The 21,981-nt window shown below is 38.8% G+C and overlaps 1 protein-coding gene and 1 long non-coding RNA gene across 3 annotated transcripts in view; one reads left to right on the top strand and one right to left on the bottom strand.

Annotated features, from left to right (window-relative positions):
• The window catches only part of wnt4 (wingless-type MMTV integration site family, member 4), a 32,201-nt gene extending 10,511 nt beyond the window's left edge, over positions 1 to 21,690 (bottom strand). Inside the window, exons 1-4 of the mRNA XM_073031753.1 lie at positions 21,554 to 21,690; positions 18,606 to 18,841; positions 3,704 to 3,835; positions 517 to 659 (exon numbers count right to left, since the gene is read on the bottom strand). Of these exons, the coding sequence (XP_072887854.1) occupies positions 517 to 659; positions 3,704 to 3,835; positions 18,606 to 18,841; positions 21,554 to 21,633 (591 nt within the window). The 5' untranslated portion in view covers positions 21,634 to 21,690. The remainder of the gene's footprint in view (positions 1 to 516; positions 660 to 3,703; positions 3,836 to 18,605; positions 18,842 to 21,553) is intronic.
• Positions 9,854 to 21,565, top strand: LOC140718254 (uncharacterized). Of its 2 annotated transcripts, none has more exons than XR_012096661.1 (3): positions 9,854 to 9,965; positions 12,239 to 12,338; positions 21,415 to 21,565. It is a non-coding gene; the product is annotated as an uncharacterized lncRNA (long non-coding RNA). The 2 variants fall into 2 exon arrangements; XR_012096660.1 differs by lacking the exon at positions 9,854 to 9,965 and adding an exon at positions 10,736 to 11,054.
• Positions 21,691 to 21,981: the final 291 nt, after the last annotated feature.

The raw sequence follows: 21,981 nt of genomic DNA, 5'->3' as shown, positions 1-21,981 counted from the left end.
CTTTGATAGTATTCTTCGCTGTCCACTACACTCCCAGTCATGTTATCATCTGCAAATTTGCTGATCTAATCACATTATCATCCAGATTGTTGCTAGAGATGACACATTAACAATCGATCCCTGCAACACACTCCTAGACATAGGTCCTTGGTCAGAGGATGCAACTATCTACTACAACACTGACTTGTCCTGCGAAGCCAATGTCTAATCCAATTTACTATGTCATCTTAAATGCCAAGTGGCTGAACCTTCTTGACCAGCCTCCCAAGCGGGACCTCGTCAAAGGTTTGGCTAAACTCAACATCCACATGTAGTTCCTCGAGCATTTTGTTTATGTTGTTCTAGATTTTGAGCATCTGCAGATCTCTTGTTTGTGTTTCCTTAAGTGCCCTTTTTTCTCCCAAAATGACATTTTACAAAAAGAACCATTAATTCAATATAACCATGCCTTTTTAATAGCTATAAAGTTTTAGTATTTATGTTAGATTTGGAGTTTTTGGATTATAAATCACATACCTTCCTTCCGGCCTCATTGTTGTGCAGATTCATTAGTGGTCTGCTTGAAGAAGCACCTTTGCTTCTTTCTCTTACATCCACAAATGACTGGGAAAAGGCAACACCATAGGCGATGTTATCTGAACAGCCTGACCACTGGAAACCTAAGCACAACAGTAATAAGAAAATATTATGGATTAGAATAAAGGTTTGTATAATTCATTGGAGTAATTTGGATATTTCTAAGGTTAATTTATATAAATAACAGAAACAAATTCAAAATTTACCAGTCATAATATTATCCTTTCTCATAACTGATAAGATAGTGGATTAATTATCGTTCCATATTTGTTTGATTATCAATGTTTTTCAGCTTTTCTGTTCATGAGGGCATTGATACTTTGTGGAATTCACATGAACATAAAAAAACATCTTTAGGCTTATCAGGTTCAGCATATCTTATTGATTTTGTAATCTCACATGCCATGCTCTGAAATCCTGGTCATGTTGCCCTTGAGATGCCTAAAGAATATAAACTAGCCACCTGAGAAAAATTGCTAAAAATTCATCACTGAGTCCTCAAGAATCAAGCTTTACAAATTGACAGTCCATTTTGTTAGCCATGAATCCTCAGATATGCTGCCTCCTTCCAGAAACTAATTATTCCTTTTTAAGGACTGGAGTCATACCACATTGTGGCAAACAGTTCCATATGCTAATGATTCTGTATAAAAGATTATTCCTTGCAAGTAGTGGTATTCTACCTCAGGTCTTTAGAAGTAGTAGAGCTTTGGTATTTGTTTGAATGCATCAAATTCTAGTCTTCTTCACTAACCCTCACATCACTCCCAAAGTTTAGGGGAAAAATACAGCATTGTCCTTTTTAAACCAGGGCATCGAAAGCTATGGAGACTTTAACCTGTTACTTCAGCAAAGCAGAAAACAATAATATGTTACATTTGGTTTCTTTAACTTTTTCTTATTAGCTCTTCATTGCCAAGAAAGGATGTTTTCATTTGCCTAATCATTTGAGTAAATTTATAGAGTACATAGAAAACAGTTTACTTCTGCTGTGAGTTTTAATTACACAATCCATGTGATGGCTTTCATCTTGGCTTTGAATTGGGTTTTGACTGATAAACATTTGTTTTTTTTCCCCTCACCATCTATGGTAGCTGTCTAGCCTGACTATCTTTCTTTGCAGTTTTTAGACAGCTGTCCTGAATTAAACCAGAAAGATTAATACCACCCTCTGGAAAAAAAAATGACCAGGACTGCACATTTTTGGATAAATGTTAAATACAAAGGAGATGCCAATCAAACACACATTTTCACAAATACCACAAGATGTTTGTACTTGCATTAAATGGCTTGCTCATTCCCTTAAACAGACATAGAAAACTGACTTTAGTCTGAAACAGTTCTTTCAAGTTAGGGTGGTTCATTATTGCTAGGAGGAAGCTGGTCTTATAACCCACAGCTGGTGAGTTGTCCAAGCAAGTCATGGGGCATGCAGGACTTAAAAGGAAGAGGATATGACTGAGCCATCCTCTCTAGCTGTAGTGTCTCAAATACATCATAAATATTAAGACTCCTCAGTGCAGTTTCATCTCCGTGATGTAGGTGCTGGAAAGGTGGAGAGTGGCCTTCTGTGTTTATTGCTGGTCAGTGATATATTCCCTACCCAAGGGGTCACCAACCTTTTTTGCACCACGGACCGGTTTAATATTGACAATATTCTTGTGGACCAGCCGAGGTGGTGGGGGAGAGGCGGTGTGGGTGTTAATATCGACCGGAATATAGGTGATAAGTCAACTATAAGTCACTTATAAATGGCTAATACACTCAATTTTGTTTTTAAAAGGATTTATCTAATGAATTTAATATTAAACACACAGTGCATATTTTCCTCGCACGAACATAGTGATAAGTCAATTATAACTCACTAATAAGTCAATAGGATCATAACATTTTAAGTAACATTTGGATATTAAACACACAGTGCATATTTTCCTTGTATGAACATATAAAATCATTGCAACACACCTGTGAGAGGACAAGGTAAGGGCCGGAGGTTCCCTTACTGGAGTCATGGTGGTTGCAGTCCGGAGAGAGGCCGACTGAGCGAGGAGTGCAACAGGGCAAATGCCCCCCCCCCCCCCCCCATAGGTAGGTAGGATCTATTGGCCATCAAAAGTTTGGCTCGAGGGATGACTTTCAGTAGATCGCAGCGAGGTAGCTGCTCTGCTACTTACAAAACCCTGAGCTCAAATAAGGTCGTCTGCGAATATTTTAGCACCGGATTCCCCATGAACCTTCAGTGTGCTAAACAGGTTTAGAGGCACTTCCCATCTGTCCGCGCTCCAGGTCAGGACCAACGGCACTTCTCAACGGCCGCATAAGGCGGCCGGTCACCCGAGGCCAACCAGTGATCCCTGGCGCTAGGGTATCACTGTGTTTAGGTGACAGATGACCTCGCGTGCGTTCAAGTTCAACAGTGGGCATGACAGAGAATGAGGAAAGGTGCTGTTGACTCATATCGTTTCATATCAACAAATCATATCGTTTCCTCGCGGCCTGGTAGCACATGCTTTGCAGCCTGGTACCAGTCCACGGCCCGGTGGTTGAGGACCACTGCCCTACCCTACCTGTGGCTTCTCTCTGAAGTACAAATGCATAAATGATGATGAAATACAAAGAAGGGAATTTTCTTGGGTGCTTGTTCATTCGGGATGAATATTAGCACTGGTTAAGTGGAACATTTTCCCTCCCAGGCAATGAGAATCAGCATGAAACACTCTGCTAGATTGACAATTGGTTTGTTACTCTCTCCCATACTCTTTGCCCCAACAACTAGCCTTACTCCAATCCGAGTTAGGACCTAATGTATATGATTTACTTCATACCAGCTATTCTGTGGGCTCTGTATTAGACTATCCCTTAATACTAGATATGGTTACAAATCAAAATACACTAATGCTAGAAATATTACATTTGAAATAGAAATATATACATGCTGCTAGACTTGTTCAATTTTTCCAGATTATAAATAATTTACAATATACACCAGGATCTGGATTGAAATTGATAAAACTTATTGAGGTCCTTTCCCTCTTGACTAGTTAAGAACATAGATCCTTACAGGTGCAAGGCCAATGGCTCTCATTACAACAGGCAGTCCCAGATGAAGCAACACTTTTGTATTTACCATCAGGGCTCACTCCGTGGACTGTGCGATCACATCCACACTTTTCCAGCTCTCCACTACTACAGGCACGGGTAACTGCAAATGCCACTCCAGCAGATGAGATTGCATATACAAAGGCTGCTTCTCTTGTTCCTGCATTCGAAGAAATGACACTGGTTACTTAATCACATTACAGACATACATGGAATTAACAGTATCTGCAGAGAACAGATGGATCCAAGTTACATAACTAGTTCTGTTTTATTATCAACCCAAAGGTATTGTAGGTATTTACACCAGTTAGATTTCAACTGAATCTTAGCATTTAAAATAAAATTCTCCATTTCTGTCTGACGATGAGCCTTCCCAAACTAGTACTTCTGAGATGTCCTCGTTAATCTTGGCTTCCCTTTGATAAACTTGCTACATTCCGTCTGTGTACTTTGTTTTGGCCCTCACCCCCTCTCTTCCCAGCCAAAACAACGATACGGTTCCCATTGTCCTTACCATAATAACAAATGGATTATTCTTCCTCTCCCTCTCTGCCACTTAAAACTCACTTGCTTACTTACTTATTTTCTTACTTATACAATTCTGATGAAAGGTCATCAATTTGAATCCTCTACTTCACTCTTCACAAACCTGTATTTTGTTTTTGTTTCTGACATTTACAAGCACTGTGTGAAAGCTACATTTGTTACAGTTTTGTTAAATAACATTCAAACTTTTTTCCCCTTTACAATGGTCTTTTTTATTTGTATTGTGATTAAGTGCATGATCGACACAACTTGGAACTAGAAGTTTTGGAGTCTGTTATGATAGCTCTAAAAACTCCAACATCTGCAACAGTCATCACACAAGCCTGCTGCCAGGACATAGTGTTAAACCAATTGACCTGTCTGGGCACCTGCTAGTAGACTTACTACTGTTTCTACACAATCTTTGGCTTGCTCCTGACATTAAAACATAATTGTCTTCTATTTGCTTGCAGATTATTTTGGAAACACAGCACTTTCTTCTTTCTTAACATCTCCATCACCTCCCTTCCTCGCTCCAAATGCTGGATTAAGACCATAAACTGTAGCAAAACTAACCCCCTTAATAAAGCCAACTACTCATTGATTAATTATTAATTGATGGGCCAACAGATATACAGAAAGATGCTGGAAAAAAAGCCAGCAATATCATAAAGGATCCCACCCATCCTGCCCATGGATAATTCCTTTCACTCCCGTTAGGGAGGAGGCTATATAGCATCCACACCAGGACCACCAGATACAAAAGCAGTTGCTTTCCCCTAGCAGTAAGGCTGATCAACACCTCCACCCACTAACCCATGTCGTCAGCACTACTTTATAATTTCCTGTTTTATATTTTTATTATTATTGTGCTATTTATCTTGGTGTGTTTTCTATATGCTACATTGGATCCCAAGTAACAATTACTTTGTTCTCCTTTACACTTGTGTACTGGAAATGACATTAAACAATCTTGAATCTTGAAAGATCACTAATATTTTAGATCATGTTACTTTAATGGCTGGTGGGTAAGAATGTGAAGCTGATTAAGGCATGAGATGGTAGCTGAGAATGAAGCAGTTCCATGCTATTACACACAACTGTAATCTTATTAAACTAGAACTAAGGTTTCTTATTACCAAATTTAAGTCTGTGTTTCTGCTTTGAACATTGCAAATAGATTTATTTTAATCCTTATATTTCCTTTCCTGCTCTCTGATAAGTGCTAGGCTGCAGCTCAAAGAGCTCCCTTTGCCTTGTGGCATTCCACACAAGTAATTATTTTTCATCTGTAAGCCCGGAAATGAGCTGTTGGGAACAGTGGGCATGATAGGCACCACAGCTGACAGACACCAACCCAGCACTCATCTGAAATCCACATATGCATTTGCCACCAAGGCTCGTTGGAAATTCTGGCTGGTTTTTCTTTCTCACATCCAGAGCTGCTGAAGCCAACTGGAGTAGCTGGATAACCATCAAGGACATTCACTCAGTGGTCACTTTATTAGGTACACCTGCTCGTTAATGTAAATATCTAATTAGCCAATCGTGGCAGCTACTCAGTGTATAATAGGGTCAATAGGCTCAGTGTATAATAATTATAATAGTGTATAATAGACATAGGGTCAAAAGGTTCAGGTCAAACATCAGAATGGGTTTGAAGTGTGATGTAAGTGACTTTGACCATGGAATGGTTGTTGGTGACAGACAGAGTAGTTTCTCAGAAGCTGCTGATCTACTGGGATTTTCACTCAAAACAGTCTATGGAGTTTACAGAGAATAGTGTGAAAAACAAAAAGCTTCCAGTGAACCTATTACTTTTGAAACGTCGACAGTGCTTCTCCTTAAAGATGCTGCCTGGCCTGCTGTGTTCCACCAGCATTTTGTGTGTGTTGTTTAAGCTTTCAGTGAGCAGCAGTTCCGTGGGTGAAATCGTTTTGTTAATGAGAGAGGTCTGAGGAGAATGACCATACTCGTTCAAGCCGATGGGAAGGCGACAGTAACTTAAATAACCAGACATTATAACCGTGGTGTGCAAAAGAGCTTTTCTGAATGCATTAACACATCGATCCTTGAAGAGGATGAGCTACAGCAGCAGAAGATCACAAACATACGCTCATGTGGCCACTTTATTAGGTATAGGAGCTACTTAATAAAGTAGCTCTCCACTCCCCATCAGGGAAGAGGCCACAGAGCATTCATATCAGGCCCACCAGACTCAAAAACAGTTACTTCCCCCAAGCCCTCAGGCTAATCAACACTTCCACCCATGAACCCACCCCACCCCCACTACTTTAACAGTAGATTTCATACAGTCACCTTGGGTACAAATACTCCTATACCTAGCATTGCTTTATGTACATACAACCTGTCTATGTATATAAGCTAATAGTATGTATTTATATTATTGTGTGTTTATTGTGTTTAATGCTACATTGGATCTAAGTAGCAATCATTTCATTCTCCTTTACACCTGCGCACTGAAGAATGACAACAAATAATCTTGAATCAGAATTGAGGTCATCATATTCATTGCAGCCCCAGATTAATGGTTGAGTTTTTTTAACTTCTAATTTTTTAAGAGATTCATATGAGTAACTTTATCATAGATCTGACAACGTTGGGACCTTTTAATAGTGTTTAAACATAAAAACTATTTCCTATAAACTGAAACTGTCCTACAAAAAATTTTGTGCCAATTGGCTGTACCAGTTGGATCCTTCTAGTTTAATTGAAGTGTTTTCCAATGCAAAAGTATTATTTATTATTCAAGGGGGAATTTATGTCTTATTAATATTGGTCCCGTACCTCAACAGTAGTGAATTTTTAGCAAACTAATTGCCTCTTCATTTACAAATAAAATTATTTCTCTTAACAAATATTGTTCCAGATATACTAAAACACACAAATGTTATTAATAATGTTTAATAGGAATGTGATGCAACTTTTCCTTACATATACGGGGTGTACTGGAATTCAATCCTCTGTCACCATAATTTTCACCAGTATTCTCCTCCAGTTTTTCAAGGACATTGGCAGCAATTTATTTCCTTTGCTTAACTGCCACTCTCAATCGCGAGTTGGAGGTACTTTGTTGTAGCTGACCATTTAACTGCAGAGCACATTTTAAAACGGTCTTACTATTAGCCTAATGTACAGTTTTCAGCATGCATCTTTGGTTAGTGATCACGAGTATGTAACCTGACTAAATCTTTCCCTTTCCCAGCCCAATGATATTGAAAGATTGCAAAATTAGACAGTACCTCACGAAAAGTCTCTTGGCATCAATCTCTCATAATGCTCTTTACTAAGGGCTGAGAAACTGCGTTCACTGTGGTTGCACTTTGACCTTTGAGCTAAGTTGTCATTGTTCATTCCTGCACTAACTTCATCTACAGTTATTTTCCTCTGATGCTATTGACAGCAGGCCCAACTTCAGCAAAAGAGCAGTAATGTAAATTGGATGTTTCTGTTACATCTGACCCTTTTGAGCCCCACCAAAACAAGAACCGACAGGGGCTGATCAGAGGCACAGACTTGGCTATTAGGATGACAGCAGACTACTTACTGAATAGACCAGCAAAATGGTATGACTTCTTTGGACTGTGTAGACCTTCCCTGGTCCCTGGAGAAGATGCAGCAGCCAGGAATGAAGTTAATAAGTGCTGTTTTTCAGTGGTTCTTTCTGGTTCTATGAAATCCACTCCACAGAGCAGATTTCAGTAATAATGGGTCTTTGAGTATTAGAGAAATTTCTCAAGGGCCCCAGCTAAATCAAAGCTACATTTTTTTTAGTATTTTTCTTATTTTTGTCAACATGCCAAGTGATTCATTAATTTGAACAGTTTTTGTTTACATGACAGCTACAGTTGCTGAGCTGTTAACTTTTCCATAACACCTCTTTTATTATGTATTTTTGTTTCTGTTTAATTTCAAGCACCCGGGTTAATACCAAGACTCTTAGGTCAATTAGATACATCCTGACCCTATAGTATACTTTTATCGCATTTGCAATCAATGTGACATTTTTCCATGTGCCACACTCGCCCTAACACTTCCAAATTAGATTAGTCCATTCGACTAAATTAATATTGAATGTGGGCATCCTGATGCCATCTAGGAACTGGGAATGAAACTTAACATAGGACCTTCAATGTTACCAGACAAAGGCAAAGTCATCCATCTGCTTACTGCCAGATTCAACACAAGTTTGTATCCACCTTACCCCTTAGTCCATTGTGAATAATGCTTAAAATTGCTTTTTCAACAATGCGTATAAATTTAAAGCACCAATGGACTGTGGCACACAAAAGTAATAGTGCTAAAATACTTCTTTGTGCTAACAGTCATAGTTTGCAGCATGAATTTAGAGTGCCTAGCTTAGACGATGATTAATGAAGTGTTAAAGTGTTGCATATACAACTAATTAACAAATTAGCATTTGGAAATATGAGACAGGAAGTATGAAATCTACTGTTAAGTGGGTACTGTGAACATAAATTACAGCACAATTTGCTGCTATGACTGTTGGTATTCAGTTAGATATGAATAAGAACCCTCAATGGCTGGTAAATTCCCTACAGGTGTTGAATAGATGAGGATATATTAATCTGCACTGAGTTAGCTTAATTGAGCAGGATGATAATAGGAGTGTTACAAATGGACTCAACACCCCAGGGCAGAAAGGGAAATAGAACAGTCATAGTTTCAATTCACCACTCTTAATATAACTAGTCCAGTTAAAAAATGTGTTATCATTTTGTGTGGATTGGTGGAGCCATAGCAGTGATCAACTACTCTGCTCCCCTCCTCTCTCTGCCATTCTCCAATGGCTTGGTGATGCACATTAATACAAAAACATATTCCATTTTCCATTGGCCATCAAGATAGGAGAACAAAGAATGGAAATTGAGCACCTGCAGGGAATGATGAGAGGCAGATGCAAGGTAGTCTACCAGAGCAGCTGGAAATGAACAAGCATGCATTTGGATAATTGTCTCATTTTGGTAGAATAATAAAAGCATAGAAGTAAGGATGGCCTTGTGACTGTAGAGGAAGGAATATCCATGTGACTCAACCAATGTTATGATGATGCCACCTTAAAGCTGTATAGTAAAAAAAACATCTCATTCTCTATTTTTGCGCATTTGACAGGTGCATTCCTCATCTTTTCACTGAGAATCCATACCTTCCCTGATCTGAAGGAAAGATGCATGATATTACTCTGTTGACATTTGCTGGAGGAACTCAGCAAGCCAAGCAACATCTAGGAAAAGTGTACAGTCTATGTTTCAGGCCAAAACCGTTCAGCAAATGTCCTGTGATTAGTTCAGGGTTAAATTGGTGGTTGCTGGGCTGTGCAGTTTAAAGGGCTGGAAGGGCATTTTCTGGAAGGGTTTTGATCTGAAATGTCGACTATACACTTTTCCTAGATGCTGCCTGGCCTGCTGAGTTCCTCCAACATTGTGTGTGTGTTGATTAGATTTCCAGCATCTGCATATTTTCTCTTGTTTGTGTTTACCTGACTTGATAAGTGTAAAGTCAGAACCCCCTTCCCCTACCCACTACTCCGCACAATTCTATTACCATGGCAATTGTTCATCTGAATAATTTGTTCCCAGAAGCAGGGAATGAAGCAATTTGCTAAGGTGCTGCTGGTCCTTGCTCTTCATGTCATTGTGCCATATCTGGACCGCATCATTTAAAGCTCATCGGTAAATGAATGAAGAGAGAACCTGTGTGAAGTATTTTCCTGACACTTAACAGTAAGTAGTTAAAAATGGATAAAATATAGAAGGAAAATTTTAAGAAGGTGGAAGACCAGAAATAAGTTGACCTCTCAGAAAGCCAATGTACTGTTGATATTAAGGGCTAAATGTCTTTATCCATTATGTGAAATTCAATCTAGTTAATGCACACATTAAAAAACTGACACAAAATAATTGATAACTTGGTTGTATTTATCAAGAATTTGTGAGATTGGAATAGCATGAAATATCACCAAGTGATTTTGTGGTGTTGGTCTGAATGAATTCAGTGCACTGTAATAACCTCTACAGACTGAGATGATGGTTGAAGCTGGGTCACAGACAGAGTTTAAACAGTGTCTAGATGAACACATAGGCATAGAAGACTATGATAGACTAAGTGTTGGTCAATGGGATTAATATGTTAGAGTGCCCTCTGGTCAGCATGAAGGAATTGGGCTGAATGGTCCCCTTCCATGCTGTCTGATTCTGTGGCTAACGGTACAACTTTGAAACAGAGGTTTGGAAGTGATACTTTATTCCATTCAGAATATAACAAACATTATATGTATGTTTAATTAGAGAGTTATGATTGAGAAGCATGGCTTAATGCAGCATCAGAACTGCTCAGTACCTTATCTGCCTCGTGGTGGTGAGAAGCTGTAGGCATTGACGGAAATTGCAATAAAGCAAAGACTTGCACTTGTGTGGCATATTTAGAGAAACTTTCAAGGCATTGCGAAAGGCTTTTCAACTGATGAAGTAGTTTTAAAGTGTAGTCATTTTTGTAATGTAGGAATATTTTGACCTATTATAAATATTTTAGTAAAAAATGCAAACCAATTGAGTGCCAATTATGAACTCAAACCGTGCATAGTTACCTAGGTTTTGCATGCCAGGGATCTGCTGGTGCCAAAATAGTCCATGCTGTTCTAAAAACAAAGAATAAGTGTTCTCTTCCCTTTCATTTTTGTTCTAGGGAAGTCTGGAGTGATTGTGTGATTCTCTTTTTCAGCTATATTACCCTTAAACTGTAAAATAAACTAAGTTCTTCGACCCAATTCTTCGATACACTGGAAACAACATGACTGTCTACACTAAGATATGGTAATTTGAGCCATTAATTAGGACTATGACACATTTGTCAGAAGAAGCATGCTAAAGCAAGGACATTATGTTAAATTTAAGTAAAACATTGGGTTGGCCTTGTGAAATATAATCGCTTCTTGGCATCACACATGAAGAAGGATATCAAGGTCCAAAGAAAGGATGTAGAATAAAGTTACTGGAATAGTCTCAGAGGTGAAAAAGTTACAAGGTGAAATTAGAAGGATGAGATTTATTTTGCGTGGAGCAGAGAGAGGAAAGATGCAATAAAGGTATTCAAAGCCATGAAATGTTTTGATAAAGAAGAAATTCCTTTCAGTAGTAGCAAAAGGAAGTAGGCACAGTTAGCAAGACGTTAGCAAAAGAACCAAATATCAACACAAGGAAAGAAACACTCAAGTTACAATGACATGAAATGCACTGTCTGATAGTATGATGAAAATTAATTTAATGTCATTTAAAACAGAGAACTGGATTAGTACAGAGAGGTAAAATCTGGAGAGCTGTGGACATTGAGCACTGGACAAGGATCAGGTGGATAGATCTTTAGAAGGATCGATGGACAAAAATATGAATTCCATGACCTTTACAATATCATTCTGTAATTCTATTAAAGTGGATTGTCTGAAGTATAGGCTTTGACACACATGATCTAAATGCACAAGTGGATCCAGTTTCTAGGCTTGAATATCTTATTTGAGTTGCCACATTCAAAGGAACTGGAGCATAATTTTAAAAAGGCAGTATCTGCAGTGTTATGAGGAAAGAGGAGGAGAGTGGCTAAATGATAGTTATTTTAAAGACCTGACACCAGCAAGCCAGTTGTATGTTTGTGTGACTCATTGATTTAAGCCCTGTCTCATGCCCTAATCAGCAAACAAACCATCTATTGTGGTTTGAACCATGCAGATCAAGCCAGAGCCTAAACTTGGGAACCTGATCGATTTTCATTTTAAGAACCACAACTAAAATTGATCTGTGACCCTCACGGGGAGGTGCTGAATAAACCAGGACTTCAGGTTTCCTTCAGTAAGGGTTTCAGTATGGTGCTAAAACTGAATTTGTGCTGCACTTTGTGATTGAATTGAATGGCAGAGTAAGATCAAGGGGCTGAATAGCCAACTTTTGTATATATATTGGAAAAGGCACGTGTGCCAGTTCTAACGTTTTAATATTGCCTTCAGGTTACATGTGATTCTTATCAACTCGGCGCTGATACAGTTAAGGAGACAGCAGAGCTTGGCCGGCACTGTGCACCGCAGCAACTATTAACTCTTCAGAAGGGTAAGGGGCCGAAAATAATAAGTGAAACACATTGTACTTTTTAAAATTATGGTCATTAAATGAACATAAATCAATTTCCCCAAATGCATTGTCTTCACGTGTTAATAATAAATGAAATTTCATCCGGCAGGAATTCAATCAATGAAAATATGTGACATATTTTGTGCTATTAACATGGAATCTATCGACCTGCAGCAGATCAACTTCGCAACGTGTCACCCACCCACCGTTGCGTGTAACTCGATGTCATGGGAGTCAGTGCCCAGCGTGCGGCAGCAGGACGCGTGCAGTCAGCATTGTTCCCTTGTAAATAACGTTTGCATTTTACTGAGCTAAATTCCCGTTTTAGCATTCACGGGGAAAGGTGGGAGATGGAACGAAGGTCCTCACCACATGCTGGGATGGGATGGACTGCGGTGTCACAGCTGATACTCGGCTGGCCAGTCCTCACCTTGCAGGGCTGTGTCATGACAGCGGAGGTCGCTCTAATCCATGGAATCCCACGCTCATCAATCCACACTAAGAACAACTGCCTCTCGCTTACTATTTCTCCCCGCAGTTCTATTAGATAGCGGCTGCCGGCTCCTTTATAGAGGCTTCAAGCCTTTCCGGCTTAAAGTTACTCGGAACATTTTGGCATCAACCAGTAAGTAATGGTTGGCTCACTTCTGGGCCTGTTTCTCCCATCCTCATGTCAGCTTTTATTCCGTTTAGGGTCTCTCAACCCCTCCCCCACTCACTTTAGATTCTAAGTCAGTTTAAGGTTCGTTGTAGTACCCGTCTTCCCACAATACCATGAGCATTTTCTACTCATGGTTGTTCATTCTCTTGCCCATTCTTCCTAGGATTTATAAAGTATGATGCAACATAGATGAGATCTTGGTTTGGGAGTGTTCAATTCAATTGATCAACATGACGTGATAGTTGGACCTAAAGTACCTACTTATTTAAATAATTTTAGTTTCAGCTTTTGGACGATATTGGCAAGGCTTACAATTTTTAAAAAAATAATTCAAGAGGTGTGCTCTTCACAGGCTGAGCCAGAATTTAATTTCCCATCTATTATTGTCCATAGAAGGTGACGTTGAGCTGCCTTCTTAACCTCAATGTGGTATACCCACATTGCCCAAAGTGCTCTTAGGGAGGGAGTTCCAGGACTTTGACCGAGTGAGTGAAGGAACAGTGGTATATTTCCAAGTCAGAATGATCTTTGGCTTGGAGGCCAAGTTCCATGTGGTGTTCCTCATGCGCTTTGCTACTCTTGTCCTTATGGCTGGTAGAAGCTGTGGAAGGTGTTGTCTAAGGAGCCTTTGGTGAGTTGCTGTAGTGCATCCTGTAAATGGAACAAAGTGCTGCTACAGTGCATTGGAGTCAGTGAATGGTTGTGGGTGGGGTGCCTATCAAGTGAGTTGCTATCTCCTATACTTATTGTCTTAGAGTTGGTGGTGAGCCTCCTTCTTGAACCGTTCCAGTCCTCTGGAGAAAGTGCTCCCTCACCAGCTGTTGGGCAAACAGTTCCAGTGTGAAAACAAAGTACTGGCACTTTATTCCCAAGTCATGGTGGTGTGTGAAGTGGAGGGCATATTAAGGTAGTGGTGTTCCCCTTGAAGATAGAGGACTGCCCCGCCAAATCTTTTTGATAATTTTTTTGCAAGATTTTGCTGGGACATCCTAATCGAATAACTGTTACATATTTTGTTGATGATACAAATTGTAACTTTGGTGTGTCATTGATGGAGGGAATCAATGTTTTGAATGATGGATAAGGTACCTATTAAATGCCTGATTAGTTCTAAACGGTATTAAGTTTCTTGACTGTCACTTACCCAGACACATAAGGAGTATTCCTTCATAGTCTTGATATGCCAGTAAATGGTTTTGATCTTAAGAAGCAAGTTGTTATGCTCAGGATACCCCATCTCAGACCTGCTCTATAGCTGCTGTATGAGGCTATTCCACTTAAGTTGCTGGTCAATGATGACAGTTTGAATGGGACCAGCTGAATACGTTTTCCTTTGTTATTCCCATTTATGCTAAGGTCAAGTGAAAATGCACACGATTTGTTTTAAATAGGCTCTTGTAAAATGGTTTTGGGATACTGTACATTCATATTCTGTTTCTATTTCAAGTCGTTTCATCTCCAAAGTACAAACCCAGCTGAAATCGGCTGACAACACAGAAATTATGGACAAAGGTACCAGAGCAATATACTCAGAATAGGAGATGAGGGAGCATAGGTAGAGCCAGTTATCAGAATGGTCAGTATAGTTCAGCCAAGCGTTGATCAGCATGGATTATAAAGGAATTATTAACTCTTTCACAGTGCCCTCATGTAGCTGGTTCAAATGTAGGGTGAGTTGTGAAGATGGAGCAAACTGGCAAATTGCAGATTGATATGTCAACATATTAAATATTAGAAGTCTTTTGCCCCTCAGGTCAGAAGCTAATGTTTTCTCTTTGTAAAGGACAGATTTTTAAAAAATATAGTAAGATTATACCAGCATTAAAATGTTAAGATGGTACAGTTGACAATCTGTTATATTTTAAGATCTTCAATTAATTTGCACTGGTAACACATGTATTGCAGAATATATAGTACATAGACCTGTTGATGTGAAACCATCTTCTCAAGAAAGTCTCAAGCTTTCACTTGTTAAAATTCAAATGTTCCCAGTTCTGGGATTTCAAACTATTGTTAAATTATTCTTTATAAAAACAACTCTGTACCAATGCAAACTTTGTAATTTGCTTAGTATGTAATACTTTAACAGTGGTAAAATATTGACAAAGTGTCGCAAAGAAAAATAGAGAAATTTTACTTGTGTATTGTATGTTTGGACATCTGTGTCTACAGGCATCAATAGTATTATTCCTGGGGCCAGTTCTGGACATCCGTGCTTAAACTTGGCTAGCCTTAAATTTAATGTAAAACCTAGCACTCCAGGAATTTCAATGTTGAGTTTCTCAGATGTCTTCAATGCATAATTTACATGGTCTAATGTTTATTTTCCTACATGTATTATATTTCATTGCATATCTCCATCTTTGACTAAGCCTTCTCAAAGCCCAGGATTTCATTGTAAATCCTATTACAGTTACTGCTAGATGTTATACTTTCCAACCATCTCTTTTGATATCTGCAATTTCCTTCAGATCCCAAGCCCCCACAATCAAGTCTATCTGTTTTATTTTACTTGGAATGTTTTAAAGGTCTTACTAAACATCTGTCCCTGATTTACCTGTACTATCTGTGTAAATCAATGACGTCTTTCCTTTTATTAATATCAATATAATTTTGAGCCTTCCTTTCCAATTATAACTGTTCTTGATCTCCTCTTTTTAAATTCAATTTTTATTATCACACATGATCAATATTTGACCTACATCAAATCTGTTTCTTTATTAACATGACACCTTAATGCATCAGTTTTGCTAAGTTACCGCTGCTGTTCCGTGTTTAACTGCTCAATTTTCTATACAGCTCTATGTACAACGTCTATACAAATCATTTGGAAAAAAGAATTAATTGCCTACACAGGAATACAATGAGTCAAAATTGGACTTTGATATCTAGAAAGAAAAATAATGATCGGTGAATAAATATGAGACCAAACCTCTGGTCACATGTGAGGAGGGTGTTAATAGAAAAGATAGGGGTGAGGAGTCATATAAATGCATTTCCAAGGGAAAGATGGAGTCGTGTTTCAGAGGAGTTCCTAAACTGTTATTGGGCTCCATGAAAACAAAGAAATAAGAGTCTGATGGATTTGAAGATGGGGCTCAGTATTTTAAAACTGAGCCAGTTTTAAGGACTCTGTTTTAAGGACAGAGTAAAAGGACTCTGAGCCAGTATATATTATTGGCACTGGAGAGATGGATGAAGAAAATCTGGTACAAAGAAGAATAAGGGCAGCAGAATTTCAGATGAGCTCAATTTTACAGGGTGGAAGATAAAAAATTTACAAATGATAATTAAAGTTGAAGATAAATGAAACTGAACTAGGAACAAGTGGTTCAAGTGGAAGTGGGCAATGTTGGTGAAAGAATTGCCATTTCTATTACTTTCCAAGAATATTATTTTAATTGTTCTGGAATTACTGTAATGACACTGTACATGGAAGTCCTAGGGTATGATTCCCATTCTGTTTAGGGGTCCGATAATATTGTTCCTTATCCATCTGTGAGGCCACTGTCTTTCGTGTCTTTGAGGCTCTGTGTGTGTGCATGTGTTTTACTCCTTGTATCATGCACCTTGTTTTCTTTAATCCAGTGTGTTTTGTCAGTTAGCATGTGAAGCAAGCACAGAAACTATTATATAATGAACATGCTGGAGATACATGGAAAATGGGTCAGAATCTGAAATAAGAGGAGACAGAAATATCCCATTTATTGATAGCTAATTAAAGCTATTGGTAACACAGGCAGCAGCAGACTAATTCCCCATAAACCTATTAGTGTTCATTTATATTGACTTTGATGTAAATGGAAATCATAGGAATTTATCCTAGGTGGCTGATCTATTGTAACTTGTTTTTAGCACTGACTGAACTAACTAGTATTTTTTGTCCAATGTTTGAATTATTAATATTTTAAAATTGAATTTCACTATTTCCCTATGTAGCTATGTCATTATCAGTGTTCTAAACGATTTTTCTTCCTCCTTGTTTTCCTGAATTTGTTGACCATTACTAATTTGCTTAAGTTCCAACAATTGTCCTGAAGAAGGGACTCGGCCGGAAACATTGACTATTCATTTCCATAGATGCGGCCTGACCTGCTGAGTTTTGTGTGTGTTACTTTGGATTTCAGGCATCTGTAGAGTTCCTTGTGTTTATGATTGGCAAGTCCATTCATCACAGAATCTTTTAAGTCCAATTATGCCCTCACCCAATTACGTTCTCCCAGAGCAAGCATTGCACCTTGCCCCCAAAGGTCTACCTTAACCTGGGATCCAACAATTTTTTCATCTATGGGGGTTCCAATATTCACTGAATAAATTCGTGCAGTCATCTGAGAAATTCCTTAATTTGCTTTTAGCTGGAAAATAAGATCTGTGCATAATCATTTGTAGTTTTGCAGCCTTTTCTACTCTATGCCTCTACATCATACCTATCTTATTGGCAAAACGTGTGTGTTTGCTATTCTGGATTGAATATTTATCTTAAGATTGCTATCAATGATCTACCATTCCCATTTCCATAGTACAATAACCATAATTACACTGTCAGTTGACATTTGGTTGTCCAAGAGTTTCTTTGGTATATAATTCTGCTTTCTCTGGACTTCTATCTCCTTTTAATTGTTCTTTTGATTCTGGTGAGGGGCAGAAGCCTTCAAACATTCTCGAGGTTGTAAAGAACAAAGGAAAAGCTAAGTTACGATTGTCCTGGGCTGGGCTTCTTAACTTCTAGATAGCAGGAATGTGAGATGACTGAGGGAGATAAAGAATTCCGCAGGTTTGAAATCTTGGGAAAGAGTGAGTTACAGAAAGTGATATTATAATGTATCATGATTTCAACCCATGAAGAGGACATCATATTTGAATTTTGGAAAACAGGAGTAGAAAGTTACAGAGTATTGATAAATTAGAGACCGCCAAGAGATAAATCATTGAAGTTCAACTTTTATTGGTTTTCCCAATAATTTATTGTTTCCTGAGAGTGAGGGGCGCAGCATATTCCTGTACCTTCTTTGTTCCATTCCAGGACTGCATTTAGATGTGCACGTGCATTCATTCTCTGTGTTTCAATACTACTAATTTGAGGGTGATCATTACTCCTATCTCTAAAGATCTTTTGTTTCCATCCCAGATTATTGTCTTTGATCTGTTTGTATTAATTCTGTAATGATTGACAGAGAGATAAAACATGGAAAGGTTCTTTGGCCATCAAATCTGTAGGGATCATCAAGCAACCCTGATGAATGTGGATAGGGAATTCTTTACAATGGAATTCTTTTCCTTTACCATCCTTCAATTCTCTTACCATATTCTTGGATTAAGTAAGGATATAAGAACTTTAAACAGGGAAGCAACATTAAGAAGACACCTATTTTTTTCTCTCATGGATCAATCCGCCACATTTTTCAGCTCTGACTCCTAAAAGACATGCCGTCCTTACTGGAACCCAATATCGCCAGGCTCGTGACAATATTATAACTGTGAACTTTCACTGATCCTTGCACTATTCTTGGTTCATGCCCTGGATTTGTTGCATCTGATCTAAGCACCTTGTGTGCTGTAACCCGGGATTACCGGCTTCTGAGTACCTTGTGTGACCACTTTGCCGAATACAGGCAGCGTATCGACAGTGGAGCAGTTCCAGCGGCGGTTCCTGAACTGGTGCTGACACTCTTCGATCGCCAGCTCCGCTCCTCGCCGCACTGAGTCCATCACCTCCACATTCCGCTTACAGATCTGGATCTGTCGGTTTATCAAACCTTTCAACTTCTCGCATGTTTCCTCGTCCTGAATACTGGCGATGGATGACAGCTTGGCCAGATACCTGTTAAAACAAAAAAAAAACAAAAACAGCGGGTTAGCAGAGCAGCAGGGAATTCAGCGGTCTAGCATAAATGAGGGCTCACCGCAGGGTAACAAATCGGATACGCCGCATTTCAAAACGGGTGATCTACTGGAATTAAAAATAAGAGATCTACTTTATTGTAGAACTGATCTATTACAGCACACTCCATATATCATAGCCTCAGAACCCCCAAACACATTCCCTGGGCCAGTGCCAACACTGTCTTAGCTGTATGTTTTGCCTGGAAATTTATCTGAAAGTTTAGTATTTTATATTTGAGTACTGGTAAACACATTAGAATATAGAGATTCTAATCTGAAAAATTGTGCGAAGTAAGTTATTTGCAAATTTAGACTTTCCTAATTCGTCCCTTCCGTAACAGATGAGTTAAACGATATCAGAGAACTTTGTATATAAGGTCGCGTTCTCTGTTATGGGAGAAGACGAGACAGTAAAAGCACTTTAAGCAGACGATACCAAATTACTCTCAAAACTTCGGTTTCTACGTTTATTTTCCAACTCCCTTTGTATTTATTTAATGGACTTCAAAGAAAACACTGTTTTGATGATGAGCCGTATCAGATAAATTATCCAGATTTCTCCTTGATGCGGTTAGGGTTCTGTGCTTATACTTGAAGAAGGACGTAAAATGATAAATTAATTTCTGTAGCCAATTTTTTTTTACAATTTGAATTATTGACAGAAAGACTGAGAATTGGTTATGGGAATTGTGTAATTCAAATAATGGGCACATTTATTACGAATAAAGTTTCAAAACGTGCTCCGTATTGTTGAATAAACCCCAAAATGCCATATTCTGTATTCCGCTAGTAAATATTTAGAGTTGAAAATAAGTTCTGAAAATAATATACAGAAAAAACTTTATTAAGGCCGAAAATTGTAAGAAAACAGTAAATAAACTGAAAGGTAGAAATCATCTCCCCTCGTTGTGCTTTTGCAGTTCATGGGGAATTATGCCACTAAATTTCACTGCGGAAAAGGGTCCTGCGATTAATTACGGACACCCACCTTGCGGTTAATGAGTTTTCTCTCCATATACCAGCATGAAGCCTGCCGACACAGTTCACCATAATGTTGTTCACAGAACAATAGAGATTCTCGTTAAATTAAAATAATTCAGGATTCACAGAGCTCTCTGATTCTAAGAGTTACTGAATATCAACAGGCTCCTTGATCTAAAGTATTTAAACCTGCAGCCACAGTAAAATATTTTGTAATTAAAGGGTTAATGATAACTCTGTTTTGCCTTCTGGAGTTTGGTACACTTTTATTTAACCTTTTAAACTCCCGGTCATCGCGTAACCAGAATTTAGAAGGGACTCCCCATCCTGCGCTCTTTTGGGTAGGACATAGCACAGTAAATACAAATGGGAATAATGAGCTGATCTGTTGTTTGAGCGGTCCGCACTCGGCACTATGACAGTGTACGAGGTTCTTGTTGTGCAAAGCTGACCTTCAACTCCCCCAAACAGCTCCCCCTCCTCCGATTTGCCCAGGATCGTTTGGAAAACAAATACCTTCTTTAATAAGACATGGGAAATAGACAGATCCACCTCTCTCACACTCTCTACCTCTGCCTCACCCGTTTCTCAGATTTGCTCTCTTGCTTAAACAGGACGAAATGCTTTTTGCACAATAGCAGCGAGAGACAGAACAATTGCGTTTAATTTCAGCGCCCCATAAATCACATAAAACGCAAGCTGTAGATCCAGTATGCCATTCCATTGCGTTGCCTCTTTAAGTCACTTGTTGATGGTCTAGCCCATCTCAATTCCTGATATTCATTTTCGAAAACAACAACTCTGTACCCAGCCCTGCAGCCCCTTCTGCTAGATATGGAAGGATTATAAGCATATTACTTTTCAAAAGGAAACTGAATTACGGAATCAGTGACATTTCATTTGACGGGACATCGGTATAACAGAGAGAAGGCGATTATACGTGGTACCACTACTTTATGACTATTCTAACAACATTTTGTTCACCGCTGAGATATAATGACGCGCTTCTAGAAAATAAAATTATTGGAATAAATTAGCCTTGGGTAAATCTTGAATACAAATGCCTGTCATCAGCCCGTACCTTCACTCACACAGTATGAATGAAAGAATGAAGATTAATTGAAAGCACGGATCTCCTGAAGTCTAGAACAGGTCTGCACAAGCCTACTTTTCTGTCACCCTCACCGATCACCCCACCTAACTAACCAAAAGTTAATGAATAAATAAATAAATAAAGAAGAACGATATTCTCTGCCTCGAGGGACATCGCTCGTGGATTGAGTGAAGCGAGGAAAACAACTTGCAAATGTAGTAACAGTAACTACACCGATTCGGTAAAATTATATAACACGGATCTTTTGAAATCGCCACATATGTTTAGTGTTTTGAAAGGGTGGTGCTATTTTATTGGGGAATTTTAGAAACTCAATGTCAACTTGGGAAACATTCATCCAGATGAATCTGCAGATCTGATTTAAAAATATATACTCGGACACAATAAGAACACAAAGTTTTTTTTTGTTTTTGCAGGACAAGGAGCGTTTGAATCTTACAGTCTCTTCACCACATGCATTCTGCCATCTGCACCACATCGCCTTCGGATGAAAGAATCAAAAGTTTTCTTTTGCAATAACACAAACACAATATTGTCATAATTATCAACACTTACAGCCAGTTACTAGCATTGGCCGACAACAGAGCCAAGATCAGGACGAGAAGCGAACGCAGGAAGCAGACCGGAGTCATCATGAAGAAACTTCAGAACCTAAAATCCAGGCAAAAGTATGTGTTCCCTCAACTGCAGACGAATGTTTAAATAAATGTTTCAGAATTTTCCCCCATTAAAAAAAGTTACAAAAAGAAACGACAAGTTTTCCAGGTTGTTTTGCTATAGGCTGACAGATATCTTCGTTCAAAGATCCAGTTAATTTCTTTAAAAGTTATAATCAAAGAATGTCGTCAATATATATATAACTATTTACGGACGGAGAGGTCGCCTCTAAGTGCTGTCTGAGTGTGGCTATAAGTGATTTCTGGAGAAATGACACGGTCGAGGGCTGTGCTGTGGGTTTAGCGGAGGTTCGGTGGAGCTCTAGC

The sequence above is a fragment of the Hemitrygon akajei genome, chromosome 29, assembly GCF_048418815.1.
Source record: "Hemitrygon akajei chromosome 29, sHemAka1.3, whole genome shotgun sequence".
Taxonomy (NCBI): domain Eukaryota; kingdom Metazoa; phylum Chordata; class Chondrichthyes; order Myliobatiformes; family Dasyatidae; genus Hemitrygon; species Hemitrygon akajei.
Note: the sequence above shows the minus strand (reverse complement) of the source record. Positions and strands in the feature narration are given on the sequence as shown.